Genomic DNA, 16,307 nt, shown 5'->3' on the forward strand with positions numbered 1-16,307 from the left:
ACTTGGTTGTAAAATAAATATGAAATAAACCCAAATGAACTGAAAATCATGTGAGTAGAGCGCTCATTGATCTGAGATGTGTTTGTTTGAAAAACTTCCCTTGAAGAACTACAGTGGAGGTTGGGGGCGGCAGGGTGGGGCAGCGGGGTAGAATGGGGCGGCAGGGTGGGGCAGCGGGGTAGAATGGGGCGGCAGGGTGGGGCAGGGGGGTAGAATGGGGCGGCAGGGTGGGGCAGGGGGGTAGAATGGGCTGGCAGGGTGGGGCAGGGGGGTAGAATGGGGCGGCAGGGTGGGGCAGGGGGGTAGAATGGGCCGGCAGGGTGGGGCAGCGGGGTAGAATGGGGCGGCAGGGTGGGGCAGCGGGGTAGAATGGGGCGGCAGGGTGGGGCAGCGGGGTAGAATGGGCCGGCAGGGTGGGGCAGCGGGGTAGAATGGGGCGGCAGGGTGGGGCAGCGGGGTAGAATGGGCCGGCAGGGTGGGGCAGGGGGGTAGAATGGGGCGGCAGGGTGGGGCAGGGGGGTAGAATGGGGCGGCAGGGTGGGGCAGGGGGGTAGAATGGAGCAGCAGGCTGGGGCCCTGTCTGGCTTGCTGTGGATGCACGTTATTTCTGTCTGCTGCTGCATTGTAAGACCCACAGACCTGTGATGTGACTCACCTACACTGTCATGGGGAGACTATTCCCACACGCTAACCCGAAGACATGAGAGCTTTCAGTTTAAGATGTCAGTTAGATCTATTATTATTATCTGATTTTCTCTCATTATATTCTTAGGGCCTGTGAGACTTTGTAGTGTAACTAGCGAGATTTGCTTTTGATTTATTTTGCTGGATAACTGCCAACAAAAATCAGCTGCCTCTTTCACTGGCATATATTCATAATAGCATGTGCAGATCTCAAAGGGGCGGGGTTAGGAGGCAGTTTCAGTAGATAGGGAAAGGGGTGGGGTTAGGAGGCAGTTTCAGTAGATAGGGAAAGGGGTGGGGTTAGGAGGCTGTTTCAGTAGATAGGGAAAGGGGTGGGGTTAGGAGGCTGTTTCAGTAGATAGGGAAAGGGGTGGGGTTAGGAGGCAGTTTCAATAGATAGACAGGGAAAGGGGCGGGGTTAGGAGACTGTTTCAGTAGATAGGGAAAGGGGCGGGGTTAGGAGGCTGTTTCAGTAGATAGACAGGGAAAGGGGCGGGGTTAGGAGGCTGTTTCAGTAGATAGACAGGGAAAGGGGTGGGGTTAGGAGGCTGTTTCAGTAGATAGACAGGGAAAGGGGTGGGGTTAGGAGGCTGTTTCAGTAGATGGTAAGGGAATATAACATGTAGATTTACCTGATCATAAGAAGTGCCTGTGGTGTATTTTTGTCTTTGTCATGTGGTTTCTGTAGTTTTGTCTTGGTGATGAACAGCTGGCAGAGCTTTGAGCTGGCATGAGTGGATGGTCAGCTGTTCCACACAGGGCGGGATGGGGGGGGGGGGGGGCAGCGGAGGTGCTACAGAGTGTTTCAGGTTACACTGACAGGGGTCGACTAGGGGAGGCAGTCCCAAAAAAGCGTCCAGAGTCTCCCACACGTGCAGAAGTGCTCACGAGGGTAAGACTGGGAGTTCTGTCTCTGCTGCTGCTTCTGGTGGACACAGCATGGCGAAAGGGGTGAGTCCTCTCCTGCCTCCCTCTCTGGGACCTGCTGATCATTCTGGGGCTGACAGTGGCAGAATGCTTCAGAACTCAGCTAATTTATCTGACTGTAGGGCTAGGTGTACCCTGAGGATTTTATGATACTTGTAAAAGAGAAGTTATCTGCTTTCTAATGATTGTATTGTACTGAAAGTAGAGAAGTTTTGTATTTTATAATACTTTTATTGTACTGAAAGTAAGGAGGTTGTGTGTTTGTTGAATCATCCTTGTACTAAAATATAAATCTTTGTATCGTGTTGATTGTGTGGTGACATACTGTCCCATATGTCATTCTGTTCCTCTGCTCCCCCCTCCCTTTTTCACACCCCTCCCCCTCCCTCTCTTTCTCTCTGACTCCTGAGGAGAGATTGACAGGAGCAGATGACTGTTTCCATGACGCCACCCCTCCCCCTAAACACACACTCATGCTTTGACAAAACCAAACACACACTCATGCTTTGACAAAACCAAACACACACTCATGCTTTGACAAAACCAAACGCACATTCATGCTTTCACAAATCCAAACACACATTCATGCTTTCACAAAACCAAATACACATTCATGCTTTCACAAAACCAAACATACATTCATGCTTTCACAAAACCAAACACACATTCATGCTTTCAGAAAACCAAATACACATTCATGCTTTCACAAAACCAAACGCACATTCATGCTTTCACAAATCCAAACACACACTCATGCTTTCACAAAACCAAACGCTAACGCACACAGACACACTTTGTAAGAGTTTTCTAATGGCCTATATATTTGTGTTTTGTTATAATTGTTAGAAGAATGTGCCATTATCTGACAGAAACTGATAATATTTAGTAAGAAATCATAATTTCTTATACCTTCACAATGTTCAGTAACAGTTTGTGACATCTGCCTGAGTGGTCATCTGAATTATTTTTATGATGATGATGATGCCTGTTATGTGCGGGTAGCTGGGAGGTGAGGACAGCCCCAGCAGGGCAGTGAATGGAGGAAAGAGGAAGAAGAAGGAGAGGAATCTGGATGAGCTGAAGAGGGAAGTTTCGCTGGTAAGCCTGGCTCTGCACGGCTGTGCTGCGCTTTTCCTTACGCCACTGTACTGGTGTGTAATGGTGTGCAATGATGCGGGTATCTGACAGTCACATCTTTGTATTTTCTCAGGATGACCATAAGATCTCCCTGGCTGAGCTGAGTGAGCGCTATGGGGTGGACCTCTCCAGGGTGAGTCCCTTTCCTGCAGCCCATCTTTCTGCCCCCTTCCCCAGGCCCGGGCTGTCTAACGCTGTGCGTGTTGCAGGGCCTGAGCAATGCCCGGGCGCTGGAGATCCTGGCACGGGACGGCCCAAACGCACTCACGCCCCCGCCCACCACACCCGAGTGGGTGAAATTCTGCCGGCAGCTGTTCGGCGGTTTCTCCATCCTGCTGTGGATCGGAGCGATCCTCTGTTTCCTAGCGTACAGCATCCAGGCTGCTACCGAGGATGAGCCAGCAAATGATAATGTGAGCAACATCACAGCCTTCATCACCATCATCTTCATCTTCTTCACCATCGTCACCTTGGTCTTGACCACTCTTCCTTCCTCTCTCCAGCTGTACCTGGGTGTCGTTCTTGCTGCTGTTGTCATCATCACTGGCTGCTTCTCATACTACCAGGAGGCTAAGAGCTCCAGGATCATGGACTCTTTCAAAAACATGGTTCCTCAGGTACAGTTCTGTCTCTCTGTCCCTCTCTCTCTCTCTCTCTCTCTCTCTCTCTCTCTATAGAAACAGGTACAGTTCTGTCTCTCTGTCCCTGTCTCTCACTCTCTCTCTCTATAGAAACAGGTACAGTTCTGTCTCTCTGTCCCTCTCTCACTCTCTCTCTCTATAGAAACAATTATGAATAGTTACTGTAATAACACTAATAACAGGACTACTGCTACTAGTAATAATAATTTCAGTCTCTCTGTATATATTTCTGTGTACTGTACCTCACTCTATACTCTCTATACTCTCTATAGAGTCTAAATAATATAGGCAATGGGATATTGCATACTCAGCAGAGCAGACAATTAACTACATCTGATATTTCAGGATTAAGGCTATCCAAATAAAATAAAAAGTCATTACTTTCAAACCATGGTAAATGTGTTATCTTCACTAATAGCCGAGTGTTAAGATCTATCAAATTTATTATTAAATTATTATTATTTATCAAATACAGAGACAGAGTCTCTTCTTGGTGGCCAAACATGTTATATCTGTGCAGGAAGCAGGGTTTGCCATCAGCTTCGGTGTCGTCGCCATGGTTTCGCTTTGTGACCCTGGCCTCCTGCTCTTTCAGCAAGCGCTGGTGATCAGGGAGGGGGAGAAGATGCAGATCAATGCAGAGCAGGTGGTGCTGGGGGATTTAGTGGAGATCAAGGGCGGAGACCGAATTCCTGCAGACCTGAGGGTTATTTCCTCCAGCAGCTGCAAGGTACAGAGACATACAGGGAGAGATGGAGCTGAGGAGCCTCTCTCTCTGTCAGTCTGGGGGATATGATCCTCTCTGTCTCTGTGCATGTCATTTGGGTATGACCCTGTTTCTCTGTCTACCATGTGGATATGACCCTGTCTCTCTGTCTAGTGGGTGGATATGACCCTTTATTTCTGTCTGGCAGGTGGACAACTCATCCCTGACAGGGGAGTCCGAGCCTCAGACCAGGTCACCGGAGTTTACCCATGAGAACCCACTGGAAACACGCAATATTTGCTTTTTCTCCACCAACTGTGTGGAAGGTTGGCCTCTCCCTCTATTTCTCCTCTCTATTTGTCTGGTACACAGTTCTTTCAATGTCTGTCTGTTCCCCTGTGTGGCTGTCTGTCCCTCTGAGCATTCCTTTTTCCTCACTCCTACCTCTGACGGTGTGTATCCCTCTGGTACAGGTACAGCCCATGGAGTTGTGATTGCCACTGGCGACCACACAGTGATGGGGCGAATTGCCACGCTGGCATCAGGACTGGAGGTGGGACAGACACCTATTAACCTGGAGATCGAGCATTTCATCCACATCATCACAGGCGTGGCTGTCTTCCTGGGCGTCAGCTTCTTCATCCTCTCCCTCATCCTGGGATACACCTGGCTGGAAGCCGTCATCTTCCTCATTGGTATCATTGTAGCCAATGTGCCCGAGGGACTTCTGGCCACCGTCACTGTGAGCCTGGCTGTGCTACCTGTCCCCCCCGCCCCCCCCCCGTCCCCCTCTGTCCCCCCCCCGTCCCCCTCTGTCCCCCCCCGTCCCCCCCGTTCCCCCCCTTTTCCCCCCCGTCCCCCCGTCCCCCTCTGTCCCCCCCCGTCCCCCTCTGTCCCCCCCCGTCCCCCTCTGTCCCCCCCCGTTCCCCCCCTTTTCCCCCCCGTCCCCCCCGTCCCCCTCTGTCCCCCCCCCGTCCCCCCCGTTCCCCCCCGTTCCCCCCCTATCCCCCCCCGTTCCCCCCCTATTCCCCCCATCCCCCTCTGTCCCCCTCTGTCCCCCCCGTCCCCCCTTTTCCCCCCCGCCCCCCTCTGTTCCCCTCTGTCCCTCCCTGTTCCCCCCCGTCCCCCCCTGTTCCCCCCTGTCCCCCCCCGTCCCCCCCGTTCCCCCCCCCTTTTCCCCCCCGTCCCCCTCTGTCCCCCCCGTCCCCCTCTGTTCCCCTCTGTCCCCCCCTTTTCCCCCCCGTCCCCCTCTGTCCCCCCCCGTCCCCCCCGTTCCCCCCCTTTTCCCCCCCGTCCCCCTCTGTCCCCCCCCGGTCCCCCCCGGTCCCCCCCGTTCCCCCCCGTTCCCCCCCGTTCCCCCCCGTCCCCCTCTGTCCCCCCCCGTCCCCCCCGTTCCCCCCCTTTTCCCCCCCGTCCCCCTCTGTCCCCCCCCGGTCCCCCCCGTTCCCCCCCGTTCCCCCCCGTCCCCCCCGTCCCCCTCTGTCCCCCCCCGTCCCCCCCGTTCCCCCCCTTTCCCCCCCGTCCCCCTCTGTCCCCCCCCGGTCCCCCCCGTTCCCCCCCGTTCCCCCCCGTCCCCCCCGTCCCCCTCTGTCCCCCCCCGTCCCCCCCGTTCCCCCCCTTTTCCCCCCCGTCCCCCTCTGTCCCCCCCCGGTCCCCCCCGTTCCCCCCCGTTCCCCCCCCGTCCCCCCCGTCCCCCTCTGTCCCCCCCCGTCCCCCCCGTTCCCCCCCTTTTCCCCCCCGTCCCCCTCTGTCCCCCCCCGGTCCCCCCCGTTCCCCCCCGTTCCCCCCCGTCCCCCCCGTCCCCCTCTGTCCCCCCCCGTCCCCCCCGTTCCCCCCCTTTTCCCCCCTGTCCCCCTCTGTCCCCCCCCGGTCCCCCCCGTTCCCCCCCGTTCCCCCCCTTTTCCCCCCCGTCCCCCTCTGTCCCCCTCTGTCCACCACTTCCCTCAGTCTGTCTGATGCCTTCAGGCCATTTATCAAAAGCCACCCAGACTGTTCCCAGGTTTTTTGGTTATTGTAAATGAACTGGGAGACCTGCTGAGCTGTGTCTGTCTGTTCTACCCACCAGAATGTATCTGAGTGTAGCATTCATTACAGGATTCATCTCCTGGGTAGAAACCTTCATCCAGCATATTTATTGCATTTTGTACAAACGGAGGACCTAATGCCCCCCTCTCTCCTCCTGTCATCTAAGGTGTGTCTTACGCTCACTGCTAAACGCATGGCTCGCAAAAACTGCCTGGTGAAGAACCTGGAGGCTGTGGAGACCCTGGGCTCCACCTCCACCATCTGCTCCGATAAGACCGGCACACTGACCCAGAACCGCATGACCGTGGCTCACATGTGGTTCGACAACCAGATCCACGAGGCCGACACCACTGAGGACCAATCAGGTGAGGAGTTCATTGGCCCCATGTCCCAGCATGCAGCTGCAGTGTGACACTGCCGTGTGTCAGATTCAGTTCTGTGATGATGATGATGATGACTGCCTCACTCTCAGGCTCCACCTTCGATAAGAGCTCAATGACATGGACAGCTCTTTCACGCGTGGCTGGACTCTGCAATCGAGCCGTTTTCAAGCCTGGACAGGACCACACCCCTATCCTAAAGGTACTGGCCACACCCCTATCCTAAAGGTACTGGCCACACCCCTATCCTAAAGGTACTGGCCATACCCCTGACCTAAAGGTACTGGCCATACCCCAGACCTAAAGGTGTTCACCACTCCACTATCCTAAAGATACTAACCCCTGGGAGTTTCGGACACAGTAATCAGACCTTATCTTAATAACTTGTGACAAGCCTTTTATTCTCCAAATAACCACCAGATGATGCTGATGGTGCTTTTGGAGATGAGGGTTTTGATGGTTATGATGCTGTTCTTTCAGAGAGACACAGCAGGGGACGCCTCGGAGTCTGCACTGCTGAAGTGCATTGAGCTCTCCTGTGGCTGCGTCCGCACCATGAGGGAGAGGAACCCGAAAGTGGGAGAAATCCCCTTCAACTCCACCAACAAGTATCAGGTACTGATATTAAATGTAATTAGATCCTGTAGCAGTCCAGTCTGTGCCATGCTGATAAAGCCCATCTGAATGTGATTCTGAGTAAGTGATAGATTGTGGAAGGAGAAAACAGGGTTAGGGGTTAGGGTTAAGGTTAGGGGTTACGGTTAAGGTTAGGGTTACTGTTACGGTTAGGGGTTACGGTTAAGATTAGGGGCTAGGGTTAAGGTTAGGGTTACTGTTACGGTTAGGGGTTAGGGTTACTGTTACGGTTAGGGGTTACGGTTAAGATTAGGGTTGACTAGCCTGACTGGTCTTGACTAGACTGTTGTTTTCAGTGTGGTGCTGATTATTGCAGCACTTCACACACACTGATAATTGCTCAGGTCAGGTAGATCCTTTGCATGGCCTTATTTATACTCAATATTCCCTCTCACTAGATAGGTGAGACATCTCACTGACAAAGGCAAACGTGAGAAAGGGAGAAAAAGAGAGAGAGAGAGAGAGAGAGATTATTATTGGAAGGGGCCTGTTTTCTGTTCAACATAATTGTCCCTTTTTCTCTTTTCTTCTTTTTTTTATGTGTGTGTATGTACATGGCTTTGGTAATAATGTTGTTGTAACGTTCATGCCAATAAAGCTTTCTTGAATTGAATTGAATTGAATTGAATTGAGAGAGAGGGGGGGGGGGAGGTAAAGAGAGAGAGAGAGTGCGAGAGAGAGAGAGAGATAAAGAGAGAGAGAAAGAGAGAGCGAGAGAGAGATAAAGAGAGAGAGAGAGAGAGTGAGAGAGAGATAAAGAGAAAGAGCGAGAGAGAGATAAAGAGAGAGAGAGCGAGAGAGAGATAAAGAGAGAGAAATGCAGGGAGCAGCAAACTGACAGGGGAGGCTATGTTATTACAAGGAGGATCATGGATTTGTCTGCTGACCACTCATAGATGAATTGTCATTTGATTTGTTGATTCATTGATGTATTTGTTGTTGTATCTGTCTACATGTTAAAATATTGTGGTGTGGTGTCTCTCTGACACAACATCCCTCTCTCCTCCTGTGCTCCTATCCCTCAATCCAAACCCCTCCCTTCTCCCACACAGCTATCCATCCACGAGTTTGAGGAGACCCCCAATGGCCACCTGTTGGTGATGAAAGGAGCACCTGAAAGGATACTGGACAGGTAGCTTTCCTCCACTGACCAACAAACCTCATTAAACCTTCATAAGATTATCAGCACAACACTAAACATAAACATCACTAACAGACATCAACATATCAATATATCAATGGTCATTACTGACAAAGAACCATTCTAATGCAGATGAATTCTGAATGAATTATGGATTGTGAATTAAGAGTTGATTATGTGTGATTTATTTCTCAGGTGCAGTACGATCATGATCCATGGGGAAGAGATGCCCCTGGATGATGACTGGAAGGACGCCTTTCAGAACGCCTACCTGGAGCTTGGGGGGCTGGGGGAGAGAGTGTTGGGTGAGTGTGGGGGGAGGGTTGGGTGAGTGTGGGGGGGAGAGAGTGTTGGGTGACTGTGGGGGGGGGGGGTTGGGTGAGTGTGGGGAGGAGAGAGTGTTGGGTGAGTGTGGGGGGGTGTTGGGTGAGTGTGTGGGGGGGTGTTGGGTGAGTGTGGGGGGGAGAGTGTTGGGTGAGTGTGGGGGGGTGTTGGGTGAGTGTGGGGGGGTGTTGGGTAAGTGTGGGGGGAAGAGAGTGTTGGGTGAGTGTGGGGGGGTGTTGGGTGAGTGTGGGGGGGTGTTGGGTAAGTGTGGGGGGGAGTGTTGGGTGAGTGTGGGGGGGTGTTGGGTGAGTGTGTGGGGGGGTGTTGGGTGAGTGTGGGGGGAGTGTTGGGTAAGTGTGGGGGGGAGAGAGTGTTGGGTGAGTGTGGGGGGGGTTGGGTGAGTGTGGGGAGGAGAGAGTGTTGGGTGAGTGTGGGGGGGGGTGTTGGGTAAATGTGGGGGGGAGAGAGTGTTGGGTGAGTGTGGGGGGGAGAGAGTGTTGGGTGAGTGTGGGGGGGGGGGTTGGGTGAGTGTGGGGAGGAGAGAGTGTTGGGTGAGTGTGGGGGGGGTGTTGGGTGAGTGTGGGGGGGAGAGTGTTGGGTGAGTGTGGGGGGGGTGTTGGGTGAGTGTGGGGGGGTGTTGGGTAAGTGTGGGGGGAAGAGAGTGTTGGGTGAGTGTGGGGGGGTGTTGGGAGAGTGTGGGGGGGTGTTGGGTAAGTGTGGGGGGGAGTGTTGGGTGAGTGTGGGGGGGTGTTGGGTGAGTGTGTGGGGGGGTGTTGGGTGAGTGTGGGGGGGGTGTTGGGTAAGTGTGGGGGGGAGAGAGTGTTGGGTGAGTGTGGGGGGGGTTGGGTGAGTGTGGGGAGGAGAGAGTGTTGGGTGAGTGTGGGGGGGGGGGTGTTGGGTAAATGTGGGGGGGAGAGAGTGTTGGGTGAGTGTGGGGGGGAGAGAGTGTTGGGTGAGTGTGGGGGGGGGGTTGGGTGAGTGTGGGGAGGAGAGAGTGTTGGGTGAGTGTGGGGGGGGTGTTGGGTGAGTGTGGGGGGGGGTGTTGGGTGAGTGTGTGGGGGGCGAGTGTTGGGTGAGTGTGGGGGGGTGTTGGGTGAGTGTGGGGGGGTGTTGGGTAAGTGTGGGGGGGAGAGAGTGTTGGGTGAGTGTGGGGGGGTGTTGGGTGAGTGTGGGGGGGTGTTGGGTAAGTGTGGGGGGGGAGTGTTGGGTGAGTGTGGGGGGGTGTTGGGTGAGTGTGGGGGGGGTGTTGGGTAAGTGTGGGGGGGAGAGAGTGTTGGGTGAGTGTGGGGGGGGTTGGGTGAGTGTGGGGAGGAGAGAGTGTTGGGTGAGTGTGGGGGGTGTTGGGTAAATGTGGGGGGGAGAGAGTGTTGGGTGAGTGTGGGGGGGGGGGTGTTGGGTGAGTGTGTGTGGCGGGGTGTTGGGTGAGTGTGTGGGGGGGTGTTGGGTGAGTGTGGGGGGGAGAGAGTGTTGGGTGAGTGTGGGGGGGGGTGTTGGGTGAGTGTGGGGGGGGGTGTTGGGTGAGTGTGGGGGGGAGAGAGTGTTGGGTGAGTGTGGGGGGGGTGTTGGGTGAGTGTGTGTGGCGGGGTGTTGGGTGAGTGTGGGGGGGGTGTTGGGTGAGTGTGGGGGGGAGAGAGTGTTGGGTGAGTGTGGGGGGGGTGTTGGGTGAGTGTGTGGGGGGGTGTTGGGTGAGTGTGGGGGGGAGAGAGTGTTGGGTGAGTGTGGGGGGGGTGTTGGGTGAGTGTGTGTGGCGGGGTGTTGGGTGAGTGTGGGGGGGGGTGTTGGGTGAGTGTGGGGGGGAGAGAGTGTTGGGTGAGTGTGGGGGGGGTGTTGGGTGAGTGTGGGTGAGAGAGTGCTGGGGGGGCAGGATCAGCAGTGATCTTGTGGATCTCGGGTGTCTCTGATTGATGCAGATTCCGCTGTGTGCACAGGTGTGCGGACAGCTGCTCGCTGTGGTCCCTGCGTCTGCACGCTCTTCTGATCTGATTTTCTTTCTGGTCTTTTATGCTGATATTGCGTCAGGATAAAATCTGTTTTTAGGGTTTGCTGGCACCCAAAATTTTTTGTTCATTTAGGTTCATCTTGCCATCATTGAACATATATAATCTTGGTAGCTGTATCTATTTTACTGAGGTTTGTTCAAGCTGTTGTTTTTGGGCAAGTTGTTCCAGGGGGTCTCTCTTCTGGTGGAGGCTGTTTTGTGCTCTGTGCAGGTAAGAGTCTCGCTCAGGTGAGCCCAGAACGTAATGGCAGTAAAGAAAATCGCACCTGCAAGTGTGATCGGTGGAATTTGTATGTAGATGGAGGACATTTTTGCAGAATTCAGTTTAATGGGGTTTTTTTTGGACCATGTTTTGTTAAATATTGTTTGATTGTGGGTCCCGTAGTTCTCTGTCATTCAGGCGGATTGGTTCAATGGCACTTTTGAAATGTTTTAATCAGATTTGTGGAGTGTCTTCCTGATGGCATAGTAGTGTTTTTGCACTTAATACATTTAAAGCCATGTCACACCATCCTGATGCACTGATGGTCAAACCCAGGTAAGTGTAGTGATATATGTATGGATACCACTATTAATGTATGGCTTGTGAAGTAAGGTGAAGTATTGCCCACTTGCCTGAGATCTAGCTTGTTTTCCAGAAATCCATGATCCTGGTGTTTCCATATTTCTTGTCAGTGCCACATCTTTACAGCACAGTAATGTTTTGATTATCTAAGCTCTGCTGCAGCCCCTGATCTGTGGGTGGCAGCAGAAGCAGGTAACAGAAGTTTAATTTCTCTATCTTGTAGAATGAGTCCAGGAGCTGACCTGGTGAATTGGTATACACAGATGATAAATAGTGTCTCTCTCAGGTTCTGATTGGATGACAGTGGTCATGTGTCTCTCTCAGGGTTCTGCCATTCTCTCCTACCCGCTGCCCAGTTCCCCCGGGGTTTTGAGTTTGACTGTGATGAAGTGAACTTCCCTACGGAGCAGCTGTGCTTCCTGGGGCTCATGTCCATGATCGACCCCCCCCGCGCGGCCGTGCCGGACGCCGTGGGCAAATGCAGGAGTGCCGGAATCAAGGTGGGCGTGTGACACCTGAGCGTGGCCACAGGGACAGGTGACGGGAGAGAGTGGCACTGTAGCAGCTCCCTGTTGGCTCTGCTCCTGCAGGTGATAATGGTGACAGGTGACCACCCCATCACTGCCAAAGCCATCGCCAAGGGGGTCGGCATTATCTCCGAGGGCAACGAGACTGTGGAGGACATTGCTGAGAGACTCAACATCCCACTGGGTCAAGTCAACCCTCGGTGCGACCAGTGTTGTGTGCATATGTTAGTGTGTGTGTATGCATGTGTGTGCGTACGCACTTGTGTTAGTGTCTGTGTACATGTGGCTATGAGTGTCTCTGTGTGTGAGTGGGTGTGCTAATATCATTGTCTTTCTCCTGCCAGTGATGCCAAGGCGTGTGTGGTCCATGGCTCAGACCTGAAGGACATGAGTTCAGAATATCTGGACGACCTGCTGAAGAACCACACAGAGATCGTATTCGCCCGAACCTCCCCACAGCAGAAACTCATCATTGTGGAGGGCTGCCAGAGACAAGTGAGAGAGAGAGTGTGTTAGTGGTGAGAAAGAAAGTGTTAGGGGTGAGAGAAAAAGTGTTAGGGGTGAGAGAGAAAGTGTTAGGGGTGAGACACAAAGTGTTAGGGGTGAGAAAGAAAGTGTTAGGGGTGAGAGAGAAAGTGTTAGGGGTGAGAAAGAAAGTGTTAGGGGTGAGAGAGAAAGTGTTAGGGGTGAGAAAGAAAGTGTTAGGGGTGAGAGAGAAAGTGTAGGGGTGAGAAAGTGTTAGGGTGAAAGAGAGAGTGTTAGGTGTGAGGGAGTGTTAGAGGTATGTGAGAGAGTGCATGTTGGGCAGGGTGGGAAAACATTTTGGGAAGAAGTATCTCTTCTCGGAGCACCTCTCTGCTCCTGTGGAGTACGGGTTATCATCAGTGCTGTCTCTCAGGGGGCCATCGTCGCGGTGACAGGAGACGGGGTGAACGATTCTCCTGCCCTGAAGAAGGCAGATATTGGGGTGGCGATGGGCATCGCGGGGTCTGACGTCTCCAAACAGGCGGCAGACATGATCCTATTGGACGACAACTTCGCCTCCATTGTGACAGGAGTGGAGGAAGGTGAGGATGGACAGAATGAAGGCATGTGGGCTGCAGTGTGACTGTGACTGTGGCAGGCTGCTCAGTGGCGGGGTGCAGTGTGACTGTGACTGTGGCAGGCTGCTCAGAGGCGGGGTGCAGTGTGACTGTAACTGTGGCAGGCTGCTCAGAGGCGGGGTGCAGTGTGACTGTAACTGTGGCAGGCTGCTCAGAGGCGGGGTGCAGTGTGACTGTGACTGTGGCAGGCTGCTCAGAGGCGGGGTGCAGTGTGACTGTGACTCTGGCAGGCTGCTCAGAGGCGGGGTGCAGTGTGACTGTGACTGTGGCAGGCTGCTCAGAGGCGGGGTGCAGTGTGACTGTGGCAGGCTGCTCAGAGGCGGGGTGCAGTGTGACTGTGGCAGGCTGCTCAGAGGCGGGTGCAGTGTGACTGTGCAGTCTGAGACTCCCACAGTAAGGCGCTGCGGTCTGAGACTCCCACAGTTAAACGCTGTAGTCTGAGACTCCCACAGTTAAACGCTGTAGTCTGAGACTCCCACAGTTAAACGCTGCAGTCTGAGACTCCCACAGTTAAACGCTGTAGTCTGAGACTCCCACAGTGAAATGCTGCGGTCTGAGACTCACAGAGTGAAACGCTCCAGTCTGTGACTCTCACAGGTGTTGAATTACCTCCACTTTCCCATCTCCTCTTTCTCCTGCAGGACGTCTGATCTTTGACAACCTGAAAAAGTCGATTGCCTACACCTTGACCAGCAACATCCCAGAGATCACGCCCTTCCTCTTCTTCATCATTGCCAGCATCCCGCTGCCCCTGGGTACCGTCACCATCCTCTGCATCGACCTGGGCACCGATATGGTGAGGACCACCCTGCACTGTACTCTGCCCCTCCCTCCCCTACCCTGCCCCATCCATTCTGCCCTGCTCCACCCTGCTCCTGCACTTTCCCTTCTCTTCTTCCCTCCATTCACATTCCTCTCTCCCTCTCTCTCTCTCTCTCTGTCTGTCTCTGTCTCTCTATCCTTCCCTCTCTCCCTCACTTCCTCTCTCTTTCTCTCCCTCTCCCTCCCTTTCGCTCTCCCTCCTTCTCTCTCTCCTCTCTCTCTCTCTCCCCCTCTCTCTCTCTCAGGTGCCTGCTATCTCTCTTGCTTATGAGACGGCTGAGAGTGACATTATGAAGCGTCAGCCCCGAAACCCTCGCACTGATAAGCTGGTGAATGAGAGACTCATCAGCATGGCCTATGGCCAGATCGGTCGGTGCCACGGTTCACATGCATTACTGCAAAATCACATGGATATCAATCACATTGAGTGTTTTCATAGTCAGTCCCTTCTCTCTCTCTTTCCCTCCCCAGGGATGATCCAGGCACTGGGAGGCTTTTTCACGTATTTTGTCATTTTGGCGGAAAATGGATTTCTGCCCCGGAGGCTGCTGGGAATCCGGCTGGACTGGGACAACCGCAACCTGAACGACCTGGAGGACAGTTACGGACAGCAGTGGGTGAGAGCAACACACCTGCACTGGAGAGAGAGGGAACGAGAGCAGTGCTGACTGAACATTTCATACATTAACTGTGTGTGTGTGTGTGCTTTCTTTCCCTCAGACCTATGAGCAGAGGAAGATAGTGGAGTTCACGTGCCACACCTCCTTCTTCGTCAGCATTGTGGTGGTGCAGTGGGCTGACCTCATTATCTGCAAGACGAGACGCAACTCTGTGTTCCAGCAGGGCATGAAGTGAGTGTGTGTGAGTGCACTGCCCTGGTGCATGCTGGGACAGCACGGCAGGGGGTCAGCAAGCTGCAGTCACTCAGGCGCTCGCTTTGAGTGAAAGTTCAGCTCTGTGGCCCTGTCAGCAGCTATTTAGGAGTGTGACGTGTTTGGGAGGGAGGGCGTGTTCGCCTGCATTCTCCTGGACTGAGAGAGAGGTGTAGAGATAAGGGGCGTCTCTGTGATACAACCGGGCATTCCACACTGGGAAAAAGTTATAAAGATCAATACAGATAATACGCTGCTTCCTGTAGATCAGTGTTTCTCAATCGTACTCCTGGAGGCCCACTGTCCTGCATATCTTCTATCTATCCCTGCTGCTTGATTAAATCAGGTGTGCTCAGCTAATCAAAAGTGCCACTGATGAGTTCAGTCAGGTAGGTAGAGCAGGGAGTAGGAGTGAGAAACACTGCTGTAGATAACACTTCATTTTGCAGTAGTGTGAGGCTACTTGTTAGAATGTAAATATTCCGTAAAGTCCTAGTAGTAGTTTGGATACTACTTGTATTAGAAAATGGCCATGTCATACATCTTTATATAACTTTGTATAGCCGTATTATAAATGTCTTTGTTTTTCTCTGCAGGAATCGGATTCTGATCTTCGGCTTGTTTGCAGAGACCGCTCTGGCCGCATTCCTCTCTTACTGTCCCGGCATGGACATCGCCCTGCGCATGTACCCCCTAAAGTCAGTGGCTCGGTGACGGCAGCACACCCCCCTCCCCCTGCCCGCCCCCTGCCCCCCGTGCTCAGCTCTCCTCTGTCTCTCTCTGCAGGGTCTCGTGGTGGTTCTGTGCCTTCCCGTACAGCCTCCTCATATTCGTCTATGACGAGGTCAGAAAGTTCATCCTGAGACGCAGTCCTGGAGGTGAGCCACGGCCACACAGTCCCTCCTGTTACTGCGGCGATAATGACAGCTGTGCTGCCTCCTGCATCACCTGGCCATCAAACCGCGTCACCACAGACACACAGTAACTTTGAATGTAAAGCGTGTACAGTAGCTACTGCAGAACTTCCAAGCAGAAGGATAACTGTATGCCACAGTCACTGACACAGAGACACAGTCACTGACGCAGAGACACAGTCACTGACGCAGAGACACAGTCACTGACACAGAGACACTGACGCAGAGACACAGTCACTGACACAGGGTCACAGTCACTGACGCAGAGACACAGTCACTGACGCAGAGACACAGTCACTGACACAGGGTCACAGCTGTCAAGACAGGGCAGTACAGAAAATCCACCCTGAATTGTGTGTGGAACTGTTTCTGTGTTTTTGGTGAGTGCTGATGCTTCTTATTTTGTCTCTTCCAAAGGTTGGGTGGAGAAAGAAACCTACTATTAACCAATGGAGAAGACTGGGGTGTTTTGTGTGACCTTAGTGTATCACTGCATGAGAATTATCAATGAATATCATAGCAAATCAAAATGCAGGTGGTTTTTTCCTGTGCTGTGACACCCATCCAAAAGGAACCATCTCTTCCTATGAAGACAGCACTGCTACAACCTAAATCAAAAGTATTAGTCAAGTATCACTTATCTAAACATTTAATGTATGTATTAAAACATATATTAAATTAGCTGTTAATTTTTGCAAAATTACTCAAAATAAAAAATCATACTGTATTTTCCTTCTTTTTTTTGTTTTAAATCAGACATTAAACCAGTTTCACAGGGATTTGGCTCTGTCCTGGCTGGGCATCTATTTTTCTAAACTGATGTCCCTCTTAAACGTGCTTCCCAGCATCTGTAAAGGCAATATAACAGCGGCAGGGTCCACTTCACTGCATCGACTGCTGGTTA

The 16,307-nt window shown here is 53.1% G+C and overlaps 1 protein-coding gene across 1 annotated transcript; it reads left to right on the forward strand.

Moving 5' to 3' along the window:
• The first annotated feature begins 1,562 nt into the window (after positions 1–1,562).
• atp1a2a (ATPase Na+/K+ transporting subunit alpha 2a) lies at positions 1,563–16,182 on the forward strand. The gene is made up of 24 exons (XM_036518711.1): positions 1,563–1,635; positions 2,614–2,709; positions 2,822–2,881; positions 2,958–3,161; positions 3,252–3,365; positions 3,985–4,119; positions 4,304–4,421; positions 4,569–4,837; positions 6,287–6,485; positions 6,593–6,702; positions 6,981–7,115; positions 8,189–8,268; positions 8,473–8,582; positions 11,490–11,665; positions 11,756–11,892; positions 12,037–12,187; positions 12,591–12,759; positions 13,437–13,591; positions 13,863–13,986; positions 14,089–14,234; positions 14,338–14,468; positions 15,086–15,187; positions 15,276–15,367; positions 15,821–16,182. The coding sequence occupies exons 1-24, from the start codon at positions 1,624–1,626 to the stop codon at positions 15,847–15,849; spliced, it is 3,054 nt and encodes a 1,017-aa protein (XP_036374604.1). The 5' UTR covers positions 1,563–1,623; the 3' UTR covers positions 15,850–16,182.
• Positions 16,183–16,307: the final 125 nt, after the last annotated feature.

Source organism: Megalops cyprinoides, chromosome 24, assembly GCF_013368585.1.
Source record: "Megalops cyprinoides isolate fMegCyp1 chromosome 24, fMegCyp1.pri, whole genome shotgun sequence".
In the NCBI taxonomy this organism is placed as follows: Eukaryota; Metazoa; Chordata; class Actinopteri; order Elopiformes; family Megalopidae; genus Megalops; species Megalops cyprinoides.

Excerpts from the sequence above, each read along its gene's own strand:
- atp1a2a (XM_036518711.1), top strand. Across the intron at positions 12,760-13,436 it reads TGTGACAGGAGTGGAGGAAG|GACGTCTGATCTTTGACAAC; the intron begins GTGAGGATGGAC and ends TTTCTCCTGCAG. Across the intron at positions 13,592-13,862 it reads TCGACCTGGGCACCGATATG|GTGCCTGCTATCTCTCTTGC; the intron begins GTGAGGACCACC and ends TCTCTCTCTCAG.